The sequence below is a fragment of the Photinus pyralis genome, unplaced genomic scaffold (assembly GCF_008802855.1).
Source record: "Photinus pyralis isolate 1611_PpyrPB1 unplaced genomic scaffold, Ppyr1.3 Ppyr1.4_LG7, whole genome shotgun sequence".
NCBI lineage: Eukaryota > Metazoa > Arthropoda > Insecta > Coleoptera > Lampyridae > Photinus > Photinus pyralis.
In genome coordinates, this window is record NW_022170738.1 from 41,238,626 (window position 1) to 41,256,691 (window position 18,066).

The 18,066-nt window shown below is 38.7% G+C and overlaps 1 protein-coding gene across 2 annotated transcripts; it reads right to left on the reverse strand.

Annotated features, from left to right (window-relative positions):
- Nucleotides 1-1,282: 1,282 nt before the first annotated feature.
- Nucleotides 1,283-17,863, reverse strand: LOC116175973 (protein expanded). 2 transcript variants are annotated; one of them, XM_031494373.1, is made up of 4 exons: nucleotides 17,445-17,863; nucleotides 9,343-9,612; nucleotides 3,521-4,645; nucleotides 1,283-3,473 (listed from the first exon to the last, which is right to left on the reverse strand). In XM_031494373.1, exons 2-4 carry the CDS (start codon nucleotides 9,572-9,574, stop codon nucleotides 1,600-1,602), a joined length of 3,231 nt encoding a protein of 1,076 aa, XP_031350233.1. In that variant the 5' UTR covers nucleotides 9,575-9,612; nucleotides 17,445-17,863; the 3' UTR covers nucleotides 1,283-1,599. The 2 variants fall into 2 exon arrangements, with proteins under 2 accessions (XP_031350233.1, XP_031350234.1); XM_031494374.1 differs by having other exon boundaries at nucleotides 17,430-17,863.
- Between the last annotated feature and the right edge of the window lie 203 nt (nucleotides 17,864-18,066).

The window sequence follows — 18,066 nt, forward strand, 5'->3', positions numbered from 1 at the left end:
ACCACATCACTTGTTATTAATTTAAAATTAGTAGTATGCCATTGGGTATGTTTTGCAACAATTTTTCCTGGTAACCAAATTACAATCGTTTTTCCGCCATAGGCCGTCGGGCACAGTAAGGTATACTGTATACTGCGGGGTTGGTGAATTTCATCCGAGATTAAAAAGACCTTGTTTAATTATTCTAGTAGCTACCTACCTGGCACATTGTACTCTCCTAATACCTCAAGCATTTACAGAGAAGCCAGAGGCCACAACTAAACTACTATCCAGGTTCGCATTTTAGAACGAGTTCAAAATAATGAAACAAGTAAAAAGGTTTTCGCCCTCAGGCCAGTAACTTCAGCGCATTTTCCATGAATTAATCAGTACTTCCCAAAAGGCCATATCGGTGTGAGATATGTTTTTTTTACTAGAGGCAATATGGTTAAAATTTCAAAGAAATGTCGCCATAAATAAAAAAAGTTGACGTTGCGCAGGAGCACATTTAATTTATGCTGTAGCTATAGGTAGGTACCTATGCGATGTTTATTTTTACTAGAAGCGTAGTTTAATCGCCGAGATTTTCCTTGGCTCAGGTGCCAGAGCTATAGTACGCTACCGAATGCAAAAAGAACGAACTAAATATCTTGAAAACTGCAGTATAGTGGTTAAGGCCGCGGACAGACAAACAGACAGACGGACAGAGAAACTGGCTGCAATAGCGCACCCAACTTCGTTGTAAAATGCGCTAAAAATGATCGAATGAACTTTTGTGCATGGTAGGATTGAAAAATGTGCATATTTTGAGCAGAGAGTGACAGTTCCTCACGAATTACCAGTATTTCGTAATTTAACACATTTTGTTATCTAAAACTGTTTTAAAGTAAACAAACTAGTCTAGTAGCCTTCACCATTTTATAGAACACTGTGATGATGACCTCTGGTCGAAACATGTAGTGCCTTTTATATCTGTTATAGGTACCTAATAAACTATGGAAACGGTTTAAAGATCGTTGAATCACTTCATAATCAATATCACATTTTGAGCACGATGAACTTCAATATATACCTAATTACTGTATCTATAGTTACAGTTTCGTTGCCAACCGGTATAAAATTATACGACTCATTGCAAGATGCTATACCTAAATCCTATGTCTTATTATTAAGGTATATGACGTTGGTGAAATGTACCACTTTCTTACCTTTTGTAATACGCATCATTCTGAATTTTAGTCAGTCTCTCCTATCCTGGCTACAATATCTAGAAAGGAAATAATTAAATTAAAAACTGAATAAATTAGTTCAGTTCGACTTTTTATTTGACACAATGGCAGCACCATACACTGAAAATAAGCTGTTTGTGATTTAGAAAACGAAAAACAAATAAATAGATTGCATTAAAAATAAAATGTCAGTATTTTAATTATTGAGCAAGTGTATACGTTATTGCTAATAATATTACTTAAGGGTACGAAACTAATTTGTATTTACAAGTTACAGACGAACTAACTAACGGTCAATCGACCGCCAGTTTCGCTTTAACGGAAATGGCACCCTGAGTAAACATTATCTACCTACTTGGCTAGCACTGGAATAATTGTCTTGTTTTTTTACCTAAGAATGAGATGGCATGAGTTTATGTTTTGTGGCACGTGGATCTTGAAATACGTAGTTGTTGGGAGTCGCACGGGGGATTCTTTCGCAAGGTAACTCGGGCAGTTTGTCGCCGGGATGACGGTGACTTATCGACGGTAGTTTCCTTGCGGGTTTGTTTATTTGGGTGTTGCTAAGTCCCGACACTGGGTATTTTGTTTTAGAACTGTTCGATTGGCGGATATTGACATCGGTGGGATGTTTGGGCATTACGAACGCTTTGGTTTGCTTGATGAGAGAGCGATCATTGCACAACGCGGCAATGAGAGGCAAGTCCATTTTCTTGCTTTTCTCGCGTAAGGTTCTTATGTCTAGGGGGCGTTGAATTTTATCCACTGTTTTAACGTCACTTTCACTTTGAAACTTGGCATCTGCTATGTCACTAACACATTTTTCCAAAATGTTGTGCAAGCTGCTGCCGCCTATGCTTTGGCGACTGTCCGACGTTCGCTCGGGAACAGGTGGAGGCGGAGGAGGTGGCGGAAGTCGTCTAAATTTCGGTGGCTGTGGAGTGTCCAAGGAGTTGAGGATGTTGTCATCTGAGCGAGTGCGCAAAAATCGACTTGGACGGTTTGGTGGTGGAGGTGGTGGTGGGGGATCGAAGCTTCCCGTCGAAGAAATGCTCGGCGCTCCGTAGAGTGGAAGATGTACGTATGTATCGGAAAGGTTTTGACTGGAGGCATAGCGACTGAGGTACGGCGTGGAACGATAGAAAAGAGGAGGCGTCTGTGCAAGTGCCGCCAGTATTGATCCTTGCTTTGCTTCCAAATATTCTTGTTTGCTTATTGCAGGTTCTTTAAGTGGAAATACGACAAAATCCACATCGCTGTACATTTGCTGTTGGTACTGTTCGATCTGAGTGCGAGACAGCTGACTTGTGTAGACAGTGGCGAGCGTAGGTGGGGGCGGAGGTGGTTGTCTGGGAGTAGGAGGCGGAGGAGGTAGAAACGTACAGGGTACCAATACACTAGCTTTACTGGCAGTCAAATCAAGATAGTTATTTGAGGAGATGATTGGCGGAGGAGCTCTGGGATGTTTGGGAGGAACTGGAGGTACAGCATTCGGTATCGAATAACTTGGCAAGGAATTTGCACCGACATTACTGGTATGTGCTGTAAGAATGTTTGGAGGTCGAGTGGTAATGAATCTGGCCATTGCTTCTTCAGAAGAATACACTGGGGACGGCGCAGGAACCGTGTTCTTTGGATATGGAGGTGGTTCTCTCAAGGAGATCTCGGATAAACAAAGAACATCGTCAAAATCGGGCACCGGATCGAGTTTATTAAGTTGTGTAGGATAAGGAGGAGGCGGAGGTCGGATTCGCGGCTCTACACTATCAACGCGCTTCGGTGGAATTGGAGCATAACCTTGATAAGATGAGGGTAATGTTACATAATCTGAATCGGAATCTAAGGTGTGACTGACGCTTTTACAAGAGGGATATCTTCCTACAATAAGATCGGATAGCTCTTCAGCAGATAAAGGTGTAGGTTGTGTATCAGTGGGGTCACTACCATCTCCTCGAAAAGACCCAGAATTGCTAATGTTGGAATTGGAACGATCTCTAAAAGGAGCGTCCACCTGATCGCCTACTGAGCTATATTGCTCACTCGATGCTTGATATTGATCACTAAGGCTGACAGTATAGTGATCGCTTGAGGCCATCGTGTACACTCCGCTGGTGTAGCTGCTTGGCGGAGGACCTGACACGGAATAGACAGACTCCCTAGTGTCCAACTCGATGCACGTAGCATCACTAACTGATGAGTTCTGTGCTGTATGTGAATAGCCCAATTCCAAACTGCTGCTGGTGGATGGTCTCCTACCTTTCACCTCTATAACGATAGGTTATTAAAACTAACTTAAAAGAAAAATTACTTACTTGTATGCAAAGGTGTAACAATCACTGTGCTGCAAGAAGAGCTGCACTGAGAACCGGGGCATTTCCCGCTAGTAGTCTTAGTCGAGCTTTCACTATTGGTATTTTTTCCAGTATCGGAACTATCCTCCTTGGAAGAGCCAATTACAGGAGGATTCGTTGCAGAAACTAAAGATGTTCGACTGCTGGGAGGTGCACTATCTAAGAGATGTGCTAAAGCTAGACTCTCGGTAGATGGTGCTGGAGGACTCGTGATCATAATCTCTAGCTCATCTTCGGAGTGCACTCGATCGCTCACAATGCCCGAAGTAGTGTTAGATGAGGTACTGGATATAACAGAAATTCTCTGATCGCAATCCCAACGCCTTCGATCTTCTTCTTCGCGCCGAACCTCGGTTAGCCTAGGCGCTACTGCCATGCTAAACTGATGGGTGGCCTTGCATAAGGCAAGCAGAAGTCGACTTTTCTCATCGCTGCTGGAATATAAAGTGATTTTTTCGTGTCCAGTTCGAATTTCAAACTTCTTGCGTTCGAAGCTCAATTTACCAATCGAACTCCAGAGGAAAATCGACGGTGGATTATGATCTGCACAAACTCGTAGGCCACGTGCGCACACGGCCAAAAGTAGCGAACCTGGGGGCGGTTCATTTTTGGAAGCACGTAATCGGAACACGTGCGCATTGACAGGTTCTTGAAGATTACAAGCATCTGATATAAAACGTGCGCGGGCTTCTGGCTTAGAAAGACCGCGAAATCCGCGATGCGCGGCTTCTACGTGGCGCAAAGCTTGCGGGCCCCTCATGCTAGGAGGTACGTAATCTTCGGGCCGAAAGGTCGTGGTCTCTGAATAATCGCCTAAATCTGTTTGTAAAGCTAATCCTGCTAATTGGCCGACACGATCCTCGGCCGCTCCGCAAGCCGTATTTAATCTCAGCTGTAAGTAATAATGATGCCTGGTGGTCTCGTCTCGAAGCAGCAGCGGGCTGTCCACGTAGAATTGCACCCTGAAGTAAAACGCGAGCGCCGGCCGGCCGTTGGCGTCGAGACCGTGACAGTGAGAGGAGCGCCAACTCTTCGGAGCGTATTTGGACAATTTGTTTTCTGGCTCTGCAAACAGATACTCGCCATCTGCAAAAGACATCACTTGCTGAATGGAGTGTACGCTATGTCGAAGAATGTAGAAGCACAGGACCGCATTCCGAGCTATCACAACCTCCCCGCCCACCTTTACTTAAGCCCTAAAGAATATTATTGATATTGTAACCTAGTTCATCAGACGCAACTATTCAAAACCACCCCGACAGCTCCAATTAAGTAAATCTACAAATGCGTAGAGCATATGGGTAAATACTGAAAAGTTTAAATCTCCGAAAAGCTATGGCATTTAAGTACGTCGGTTCACTGGTAGACAGATCGTGGGCCGACTTGCGTTCTGGCGAGAGCCGAGACTGTACCGGGTCGGTCACATTCCCCAAGGTATACAAATGATCTCAACTCCCTCCCCGTCTAACACTACTGCTACCTGTCTTTAGCTTCGGCGTACATTGTTTTTTTGGCCACATTCATTAGCCCGCGGCTGCGATTTTTATTGAATCCACGAAGGTTATGATGCCACCACTTCAGGAGATAAAAACTAGAATGCGTTTAAAATTCCTAACGTAATTTTTTTGAGAAACGAATTTCCCATTATTTCAAAAAAAACATCAAAAAACCTAGGCTAATAAAAAAAAACATTTTCACGAGACGCTACAACGTAAAAAACCTAAACTTAATGAATTTAGTGATATTTAAATTTAAAAACCACGCTGCGATACACGAGATTAAATACCAGAAGTCACATACTAATCTTTCCGCATTTCTATTTTTCAATATTATTTATTTATTTAAGAGGTCATTTTGCAAGAATAATTCGAGATTTGATAGGTCTCAATCCTATGAGTAGTATCGTTGATTGAGGTAGTACAAAGTTAAATCCAAAAAAGGTACGACCGAATTATATCGTGGACAGACAGTCGGAAAAGTGAGAACATAGAGTTTCCCCTTTCATAGTTTACATTGCTACATTTTTTAGTCGAAATTTTGTTTAGTGTTTCATCGATTTCGGTACAGGTACAGGGAGTTCACAAGAAAATGGTAAACTTTCGGAATTTCAAAATGCTATATCTCTTTTCTTTTAAATGAAACTAGGTACCACTATTTTATTTCGCTATTCGATAGTCTTTTGTGTTTTCTTCAATTTTTATAAGAGATCATGTCCTGTGTAGTTTTTAGGTTATTCAATATTTTGCACACAAGAATAATACCTACCCATTAATGAATTACATGTTTACGCACTGGAGTAGGCCGCGATAAAAAACCATAAGAAACCGATACAAAAATTTAAAAAAAATTGAACCTGCTCCTTTTGACCTTCGAATTTCCGCATTATTTTGAATGGCATGGAATTGCGAATGTTTCTGAAATACACTGTTATCTTTTACAATTTTATTGCATTGATAATTTGACCGGGTGTGCTTAAGTTTGAATGAATTTTTCTGCTTTTTGTGAAAACTATTACACCTATAGGATAATGAGTTTTTCTAATATGCAATCTAAAAAATCCGAGTTTTAAAAATATGTTAGGTAGGTACCAAAGATTCTATTTGTACAGCGGAGTATGCTAGAACGTATAACACATGCCCATGCGCCGCACATCGAAATGCATATTTGGATATCCCGCTGCACAAATATACTCTGCTCCCGTTCCCGTTTTCGCAGTCCCCCGTCCGTTTGAGTGGAACTTTTTATTATACCATGAGTGGAACTTAAATCCGCATCTCTACGTAACAACATTGTATACTCATGACATGGAAATTGCAACACCAAGAAGGAGTTGGAATTTTTTGACCAAACTTTGCAGAAACGTTTAGCTACTAATACTCCAGTCGTCAGAGCAATAAAAGGGGTTCTACCTAAAAATAATTCAAGGAGTTTTGATTTCTTGTGTATGGTGTAAGGTAAAGTGTCAAATACAACATATTTATTTTGCGACCTCGAAATCCCTGTGGAAATTGTAAAAAAAACTCGTGTTTTGTTGGAAAAATTTATTTTTGCCAAATATTTCGGTTCTCGTGTGTTTTAGGAAAAATATTCACCTATACAAAAATGAAGGGGATAAAATTCTCTTTAATTTATATCTCATTCATTTTTGCTGTAAAGTTGATAGTTTCGATGTAGCGGGTCTGTAAATGTAAGTATTTTTTATCGCAATTGTCCAAATTCCTGATTCCTTAGTTTTCTGTGGCCTAATCCACGAAGCGAATTTAATCGAGTTTCCTTCGCTTTCTCTTTCTCGATGGTCCTGGTTTTTCCATATCTTCAGGTTCTGATTCGTCACTTCTCCCCTCATTAGATTCGCATTCTTGTTCGTCATCCAATTCTTCTATTATTTGGCCCATAATAGTTATCGGAGCTGCATCTTCTTCATCATCATTTTCAAGAAGCAAGTGTTGCGCATTATCGCAAGAGTCACCGTTGATGCATCCACATATGTTACTGCATTTTAATCCAGTTTTCCTGCAGCCGCAGGCCGGTCCACAGCCTTTTTTGCATTTACACGAAAGTGCTTTTTCTTCTTAAAGACAGTGATGAATTTTGTCTTCCCTTGTTTAAAGATAGCGGAAGTTGTGTCGCAGCCGCTGATCGCATGAAGAACAAGTAGATGTTGTCGCACTTTTATGTCTTGTGGTCGTAGACTTTGCACAGAGTACATTTTTTGCACCATTTTACCTTTTCCGGGTTTAAGAAAGTATATGTTGGGATGAGCAGCCCCTAATGTCATCAGTATAACCAGCAAATCTATGTCTTCTCCAACTATGACGATAGAATCAAATGTGGATGAGTGGTTAATTAATTAATTAATTAATTGCCCAATAAACGAAAGCAGTTTTAACCACAGAAAAGATATTAAACAGAGGCGAAACTAGTGTCGGCGAAAAAGTCGGGGTCGGATTAAAAAAAAATATTATTCAAATAAAAATGCTAGTTTTTACTTAATAGTACCTTAGTCGGGAATTTAAAATTTTAGCTACAATATAACACGATATTAAAAACAAATTGGTACAACCGGCTTGCCCACGGCTCCACGAAAACGCGCGATTCAGAAATGTGTGCGGATGTGATGAAAAGTAGGTACTTAGGTACATTTACAGAGCCGCCGCATCGAAACAATTAACTTTACAGCAAAAATGAATGGAACATAAATTAAAGAGAATTTTGTTCCCTTCATTTTTGTATAGGTGAATATTTTTCCTAAAACGCACGAGAACCGAAATATTTGCCAAAAATCAATTTTTTCGACAAAACACGATTTTTTTTACAATTTCCACAAGGAGTTCGAGGTCGCAAAATGAATATGTTGTTTTTGACACTTGACCTTACACCATGCACCAGAAATCAAAACTCCTTGAATTATTTTTGGGTAAAAAGTACCTGACGACTGGGCTATAAAAGGTAACAATTGATTAAAATTTAAAAGAAAAAGGATGAAATATAAACATATTTTTATTAATAAAAATAGTAGTCCCTCCCTATTGGTTACACACTCCCTCACGCTTCGTAGCATCGCATTTTAGCAGACGGCCGATTTCCTCTTGAAGTATTGTGTCCCAAGCAACTGTGAGTAACCTCTATTTCATTGTGTAGAGCTTGCAGTGTCTGCGGAGGATGCGGTAAGTTCATCAGTCTTCTCTTCATAATGTTGCAAACTTGCTCGATAGGCGATATACTGGGAGATCTGGGTGGCTATGGCAAGAAATTGACGTTATCATGTGCAAATAAGTCCATAGAACGTCTTTCAATGTGGGGAGGGGCATTATCCTGCTGGAAAAGTGGGTCTTCCAACTGCTGAAGAGATGGAAGAATATCGGGTTCTATCACGTCATCCACATATGCCTCATAACAGAAAATTCAACATTGCGACGTTCCCCACGTCTTCGGCTGCCCTTCATACGGCCATCATGCATACCCAAACAAAATCCGGATTCATTACTGAACACCACCCAATGCTACTCTAGGTTCCAGTGCAGTCGCAACCTACACCACTCCAAACGCTGGTGGCGGTGTTGAGCTGATAATGGTAACAAAAGATGTGGCCGATAGGATTGCAAGTCGTAAGCTCTGATTCTGCGGTAAACCGTTCGAACTTCGAAGTGTTACAGGACGACCTTCGTTAGCTAACAATTGATCGGCAACTGACCTGGTACTAGAGAATCGGTTTCTTGTTGCCATAAGTCAAAGATGGCGATCCCGCACTTCAATTGTTCTTTTTCGCCCCCCACCCTTTCCTGCCCCCTCCCTTTCCTCTCTACGACGATCCTGCCCCTTCCCAAATCCATGCCCGATTGCAATGAATCATGGTGGATTGACTTCGGTTCAGGTGACTTGCAATTTTTGTGAACGAAAAACCACCTCCGCCCAACCCAACAATACGACACCTGTCAACTACTCTTAATTCGCGGTAATTTCCACTTTGGCGTATCTAGGCACGATGACAGCCTCAAAAGAAACGATTAAAAGCGAAAACAATAAGAACTGAACAAAATTGCGCAAAACGTACACGATATAAGAATACTAGAAAAAAATGAAAGAACTGTCAAATAAGCCATTACCACTTGATCCATATGAATGAAATTTTAATCAATTGTTACCTTTTAGTAGCTAAACGTTTCTGCAAAGTTTGGTCAAAAAATTCCAACTCCTTCTTGGTGTTGCAATTTCCATGTCACTGAGTATATTTTACAATGGTAAATCTATTCGTTCGTATCAAATCAAACACAAATACCTACCGCATATCAAAGCGAGACCAAAAAGGTCTGTGTCCAGCATCCCTTGCTGCGCGAAGTGCAGACATGTTTGCTGATAAAGCTCCCTTACACGCGACTTTACTTGAACGATGAAATACAAGGTCTGCTGGTGCAGCAGATGCAGTGCCAAAAATCTGGCGGCCGGGGGTAGCGCTGCTGGAGGGCTGCACGCGGCCAGGGGGGCGCTCACCGTGCACAGGCCGCCGGCGCGCATGACCCGCACATCTCTTCAGGGGGGCGTCCGCCGCTCACCTATGACAAAAAATAAAGTCATTAAAATATGGCATATAAAAAGTCAAATGTGCATTACAAACAACAAAAATATTGGCGGGCTTAAGCCATATTAAATAACAATAACAACAATGAAGGGAGGTAGAAGTGGAGTGTGATAGGGCTTTGTTTTGCGTTTGGAATTTGTTTAACTGCTTGGCTAATAACAATAATTTGGTAAATGCGGTTCACGGGCGCCGCTTCTGGTGGAATGCAGACGACCTTCGAGATCACACGTCCGCACATCTACCTGCTTAATAAGAAATATTTGTAATATCATCGTTTCAAAATTTACAAAAAAAGGGCAACTACTTACAGGAATTTTTTAATTATAAATTGTGATAGGATTGATGTGACATTACGTGAACAACGGACAACGAGTTCTATCCCCGCTAATTTCTAGTAGTAACGGGCGATCAAAAATGAGTTGCTGTCGAGTCGCCTTTGGAAGTTCAATTTCGGATTTTCTTTTAAATCTGGATATATACAAACTATGAATGAAAGATGTACATATACAGGATGTTAATGAATAATAGCGACAAACTTCAGGGGATGATTCTGCATGGAAAAATAATGACAGTTTGCTTTATCACTTTTGTCAGCAAGTGCTTCGTTTCCGAGATAGGTACGGGATATTAAAGTTTTTCTTCTTTTTCGTATGGTGCCGTTTTTATGCAAAAAATAAAGGAACGCATATTTTTCATTTCTTTAATACGAGTACATTATCAAGAACTATCTCATAGAATGACATTAAAACCAGAACAATAACAGAATCTAACACTAATGAAATAAATAGGCGCACACGAGGGCGCACAAGTACAACAAATTTTCAAAATGACCTCTCTCAGACGTGACACAAGATTGAACTATTCGCTTCATTAATTGCAAAATATTCCTTGTGTACGTGTATTCGTTATTATCTCACAAACGGCTATAATTCGGATATAATTCGATTCCTCCTGCAATTTTAAATCATTCTTTTTATCTTACCTAATGATAATTTCACATCATTTGTTTTATCTTTTTGATAATGAAAAAATAATTATTTTTACCTTGTTGATAATTTTTAATTCCATTCCGCCATTTAAAATTATCTGAGACAATTCAACTCATGTATAAAAAATCGCATAAGCCGCAGTGCAATTGTCACTTTGACAGCGGCAAAAGTTACCTGCAACTTTTCCAGCGACAAATGCACTAGTGGTTTTTTCACTTATTCATTTTCGAACCAATTATCGCGTTATCCTTTTCCATATGACTAGTTTGACGTTTGCCAATAATTGATTAGTTTGGCGAATTTTTTGTTCGTTAAATTGTCCTGCCGAATTACACTCGAGGTTTGTATTTAAACCGAGTAAATTTGTGTTGTTGCAATTAAAATCCGTTTCCTTTTAGCAATTGAACTCGAAAAACTGTCAACTAATAAAAATGCGACACCGAAGTTGTGAATTGCTAGGCAACAGATTTTCATTACCTTAACAACCCAAATTTACTCGGTAAAATACAAACCTCTTGTGCAATTATAGGTAAGTGATAATTGTAAATGGCTATTTCAGACATTTAATATTATCTGAGATAAAAATAAATGGCGCTGTGCGCTGCCTTTCTCTCTTTTTCCCTATAAAACAGCGTATTGCCATCTCGCTATGCCTTGCAAAGGTGGCCATTTAAAATTATCTAAGATAATCGTAAATGGCGGAAGAATTAAATTAATCTTGTTGATAATTTAAATTTTGCTATTTAAACTTTTCAACAAGATAAAAAAAATGATTTAGAATTATCAATATGATAACAATAATTATTTTATTTTATTAAATATGAATTATTTTTATCAACAAGATAATAAAAATGAATATTTTTTATCTTTACTTTAAGATTATACTCGTAGTATTGTTGCACATTAAATGTTAAAATTTGATACTTAGTCTCGTACTTAGTACGAATTGACTTTGTTTGACTACACAGCTGTGATCGACAAAAAAGACGTTATTTCGAAATGATAGTTATTAACGAGGTTATTGATGATATGAACATCATAATGAAACGGCGAGTTTTTAATGGACAGGGTCATACGACTTACAATCCCTCCGGCTCTGTAACCCTAGGCATAAATATCGCCTTAATGCCCTTGATACATAAATAACTATTATAGACAACTTAAACGAGTTTAAATTTAGTTCATAAAGCCAGTACTGCATCTGGAGAGCTGCTACGCTATAACAAAATTGGATATTCTTTTTGGAAACCTTTAAGTAATTTTACGAAACCTCTTTAAAAACGTTGTCTTCCTAGTAATATTTTATAATGCTCTCTGCAAACCTCTGCGCAAACCTTATAAATAGATGTCTATAAACGTTTTCGAAATTCTCTTAGGTTTAGGTACCTCGAGAGGTACCTACTTTGAGAGCATCTTCCTAGCAGTAGGTATGCTCGTGTCTAGGACACTTCGCCGAATGCCTACAACCACAATGCCACCACGATTTTTTGATGGTCCATATCGCCGACTAGGGACACTACGCCGACCGTGCTCACATCGTCGAAAAGTGTGCAAGGGACACAACGCCGACCATGCCCACTTCGCCGACGGACACACACTACTAAGCCGAACGTGACCACAACGCAGACTATTGGAAGTACCAGGCCCCTCATACTCATGTCCAGGTTCATTAAGAATTTTCGTATAAGTTTGTACCTAGTTTGAAAAAAGTTAAAAAAAATATTCAACCGACAATAACGAATAACCTAACGTCAAAAGCTGCTTGGTGTTGCACACCGTCCAGCTTCATTAAGAACTGTTGTATGAGTCGACGTCGACGTTATGGTCACGTTCGGTTTAGTGTCCATCGGCGTAGGGTCCCTAGTCGGCGATATGGACCATCAAAAAATCACGTCGGCGTTGTGGGCATTCGGCGAAGTGTTCCGGTCTCAGATTAAAATACGGCATCCTAAAATTTTACAAGCAGGGCGCTTAACTTTCTCACTTCCACTTTCGCATTCGCTTTCATACAGCTATACCGGGTGAATACTTTCAAACCGAACATAGGGAATTAACATGGGAAAACTGTTTTTCGCAGATTGTTGCTCCCCAAATTAACTTAGAGAGTTCATAATGCCACCATTGGAAAGAAGATTTTTTTCCACGTTTTATGATTATTAACGTTTAGTTGCACGTTTAATTATTATTTTGCGAAATTAGGTGGTCAAAATGTGTACTTGGTTTAAAAAATCACGGTAGTCATGAAAACAAGATACGATAACTGTCAATAATTTTAATTTGTACTTACTACAAAACTTACGATGTATTCCATTGCGGGAAAAAGTGTTTATTGTAAAAAACGTTTACGTACGGCGGTAATACCGCAGAGTGCGAGATTTATTTTCCGTGGAATTTAATCAAACCTCTATTCCGTCAATATCGACAATTCGAAGTTTTTCAATTTGACAATTCCGGGTGCTTAAATCTACGGGTCATGGCTATACATGATTTTCTGAGTTCATTTTATTTTGCGAATTTTTGATAAAATAATGAGAAAATACAAATAAAACTTAACTAATTCGCATTTAGTTAGATGAGAAAAAAATCCTCTTTCCCCTCTAAGTTAATTTGGGGAGCAACAAGCTGCGAAAAACGGTTTTCCCATGTTAATTCCCTATGTTCGGTTTGAAAGTATTCACCCGGTATACTGCAACAACGATCAGAGAAAATAAATTGGATGGGCGCATGTCTCCCGGTATGTCCTATGTACGTTTGGATTTTATGTCTGCATAATTACTTATACCTTCAATCTCGCCTTCAATAGAAAATTATTAACGTTAAAATTGAGCACATTCTTTGGAATATTGGATAATTAGTAGGTACTTATTAAAATGCGGCATTAAATTGTATTGTATTTGAAGGGAAAGAATGTGGGTCATTCACGTGGTCTCTATTTTTGTCATAAAGAATTTCTAACAATTACGTAAACAATCCATATTGAACGGTCGTACCCATGACGTTATTGCAAAATATTTACTAACGCGAAGTTATTTCAAGGTAACGTGTGCCACAATCTACCTTAAATCAAATTTGAAGGTAAATTCGCTATAATGTTGAACGAGGGATAAAATTTTGCCGTTTAACTGTCGACCCTGGGCGACCGTCACACACTAAGTACAGATTATTGGTCCCTCAATTTCGAGAGAAACATGAGACATCGGCATTCCCTACTTACATACTTGCATATCATTTATTAATGGAATGACGAAGGTCTCCAAATAAACGCGCTTTTCATTTCCATATATAAATTAACAATATACGCCTAATGCTTAAGCCTCATTAATATTCGAAGTTATGGAATACAATAGCTAGTATCAATCTCATTGAATAAATAGAGCACCTCGGTTGATGGAATTCGATCAATGAAGGTTTGACTGAACGTCGGACTGAACCCTAGAATGCCTTCAAAGATCATACACGTGGTACACATAGTTAATGAAGTGGTCCATTATTTGCCGGTGATATCAAAGGTAAGTATATGGAAGAATAGGCAAATATTTAAAAATATGCCCGAAATCGATCGCCATTAAAGAAATTGTTTAAATATTTGCCTATTCTTCCATATACTATGCGATCAAAAATGAGTTGCTGTCGAGTCATCTTTGAAATTTTTGTTTACATGGGAAATCGTACTTAACTCAAACTTCCAAAGGCGACTCGACAGCACCTCATTATTGATCGCCCGTTAATTTTACCTTTGATCATACACATATATTATCTCATACGTCTGGGTTCAAACCATGATGTATAACACCATGGTTCAAACGCACACAGGCATCTTATTTTTCATGCTCCATGACAGCAGAATATTACGTTTTAAGCTGCAAAATAATTTTTGCTTCTTAGAAATCTTCTATAAATTTTCGTCGAAATCCCCGAGGGAATCTCGCTAGAAATCTCTCTAGAAAAGTCCTTCTGGAAACTTTTTAATTATAGAAATTTTCAATGTTCTTTTAAAAATTTTAAATGCCATTCTAGAAATAATCATCTTTTTTACAAATTTCCTCGAACCTAGAAATCCTTTTTCTTATCGAAAATTCTAGACAATCTAGAGACTATGATTAATTTATTTTCAGGACCTTCTTAGAACGCTCTTTTTAATCGTGTAGATAATATTCTCGAAATTTTCTTAAAAAATCATTTGAACTCGGAAGAGCCGTTATCCAAATCTGCTTTGAAAATTTGACCAGAAATCTCCGTGGAATTTTCAAAGAAGCCTTCTTAGAAATATTCTTAAGAACTTTTTTGTAAATCTGCCCAAAATCTTCAAAAACTTTCCAGGAATCTTGGATTCTTAGAGATAATCTTAAAGTCTAGTATCCTTTGGGTAGTTAGAAATGTTCTTCGTAAACTTCTTTCAAATCTTGATTTCGTTTATGACTGTTACCACAAAAAGTGAGGCAAAGGATACTTATAGGTTCAAGTTTGAGAATTGATACTTGATTCTTGTACTTGCTACCGAGCTTGATAGTTTGGCGTACTTATATGCCTTGCACGAGGCCTTGCGTAGCCGCCTCTTCCAGAATTTAGTCAACTAAACAAAAAATTACCATTCTTTAGTCTCGTCTTCAGTTTTGAATGGGATTTGTATTACCTAATTCTGCGATACGTGTACCGGAGTGATTACTACACGGATTTCTAAGTTTAGCTTTGACCGTTCGGCGTATATTAGTGCATTTCATGATTAGTAACACTGCAGACTCACGGCTCTACGTTTTATGCCATTTTCAATTTTTACCTCGATTTTTCTAGACATCTACTCTCGCATCTACTTTTTGCAAAACTGGCGAATTGCGGCTAAACTTAGATATCATGTGTAATACCTACATAAATGAGTTACACTAAAATTGACAACGGAATCGAAACATGCAATAATATATTTAAAGATATTTAGGTTAAGAGTACTTCAACGTGCTTCGACAATGAATTTTAAATATGTGCGTCCTCCACCCACGCACTAATGGCCTACTCTGTTAGTCTGTTATATAAATCTCTGTCACGGCGTCTGTACTCAACTCCTCCGAAACGACTCGTTCGACTTTAATGAATTTTTTTTTGTATACCTATTTGGCGAGATTATTGGTACGTGAGAATAGGTCGTAAAGTATGTTTCGAGTTAAGTTTCATATCGCTAGGTGAATATATTTCGCCGAGTGTGCGAGGGGAGTCGGCGTGCCGAAACGGAGTGTACCTATAGGTATATTCCATCCAAGAAAACGATATTTCCCAAAGACGGTCCGCTAGTATTGTTGGGAAATATTGGATAAAACGCTCCCCCGCTCGATAGCTTCATGTCCATCGATTTAAAAGAGAACTGGGTATAGCTATAGCCATATAATACGAAATGCCAACAGTTGAGTCTAATCGATTAACGTTCACAGCGCCTTTGTGGCATCTCCGCCATTTATGCACCGAATTGTATGAAATTCAAACTGGAAGCCAGTACCATATAATATCTCCGAGAATATCTCTAATATAATATTTCTTCATCAATTACCTACTTCATGAAGTTATTTGTCAATTTATTGAACAATTTCTTGCTCGTTTCTTGGTTTTACACTGCTGTTAACTGGATCAATTTCTTGTTGTTTTTCAAGTCATTGTACAGTTTCACCAACCTTTAATTATTTTAAGCTCGATTTTAAGGTTAGGTTGTCCTTCTTTTTAATTGTGCAGCAAAAAAGTGAAAAGTGTAAAAATGTTCCCCTCTGTATTGAATAGAAGATTACGGAATAGAAAAAGAAAGACAGCGATATTATAGCTCATAAAAATGATGAAAACATCTTCATTTTATTATTTATGTTGGTTGCTGGTAGTTGGTACTTGAATTGAAAAATAGAACTTGACGAAATTGAGCTCAAGAAATTGATCAAGTTATTGCATCCAATTCTGTGTTTACACTCGTAGTTTTCTTATCAAGGCGACTTGAACATGAAATTGATCAATTTATTGTTGCTGTAAAACCAGGAATAAGAATAACCTAAATGGAATATTTGAGAATAAGTACCCGACAATAAATCTGAATAGGTATACTTATTCGGAAATAACAGAAATTGGAATCTGTCTAAGTAAACTCTCAACCTGATATTTTGTATTTGTAATACCATCAAACAAAAAGGAATTTGATGAATTTTTAAGGGTTTGGTTTCGATGTGGGGTGAACAATTTACCTACCTACCTACTCTTGGGAACAGATCTGCTTTTAAGCAATTAAGCACGTGGAATCGTGTGCATTTGTTGTAAAAGAATACCTCCTACCGCAATAAATACAGCAAATTCTCGAGCAAATTGATACCTCGATAGTACCTTCTCGTCTCTCTTTTTATAGTATCAATTACGTTACCTATCAAATTTTGTTTTCCTACAAAAATTGACCTTTTTTTCTGATAATTACATTCCAGAACCAAAAGGGCACCGATTTGGAATAGAATATTATTAGGTAGATGTAGTTACTTACATAGAAATCGAGATAGAAATGATCAATAAGATGTCCACCCAAATTAATTACTTATAATTGTGAAAAAAATGTAGGTACCTACCCAAAACTACAGTATTTTGAATTTAATAAAAATGGTTTTGGATATTTTTGGGATGAATTCGTGTGTTTATTCACCAAAGCGTTTGCATCTCTACATTTATTTCATTTGGCGGAGTTGTTATATTTTTCAAACAGACACGAGTAGATCAGATCAGATGCCATGATAAGTGATAACCCACCCCGTCCTTGTAATGTAGATACGTATATTGTTATTAACTATCAGACCTTTAAATAGTTTACCATGTGTTTTCAGTAATAATCCAAGGGCAATCCATGAAGCGTTCTCATCGCAAATTTTTGAACTTGCGGTAGGTAATCGTCAGCAGTAGGTGTACACAACACTTTGGCACTCGCACAGAATTACACGTGATTTTTTAAAGTGAACAGAACAGCCCCTTAAGAGCATTACCAATGCAGCAACCGGTGAATATATTCCTCAGGTATGGACTAAAACTCGCGACTCGCGTTTAACTCGAGAGCGGTCAGGTACACTCTTAAGCAAAACATCACCGGAATGCAGTTGACCAGAAGGATACTTTATTCGATAAGACGTCACATTCCGGGCTACCTACACGCAATAAATGGATCGTAATTACGTACACTCGAGCAAGCAAAATATTTAAAGTTAATTTATAAAGGAGCACGCTGCATACTGACGAAAACTGACCGCGCCGATTGTACCAAACTCAGGTGTGTTTTGTACCTGTCCGGAGGCTACATTCCTAAGTTAGTACGGCATTCCATACGAGAAATTCGTAGTAGCCTCACAGTGAGGTGCGTTGCCCATTTTACCAATCGGATATAAATTACTTACACCCAGACACGCGTCGGTAAAGAAAATGTAGCAATTTTACTACGACCA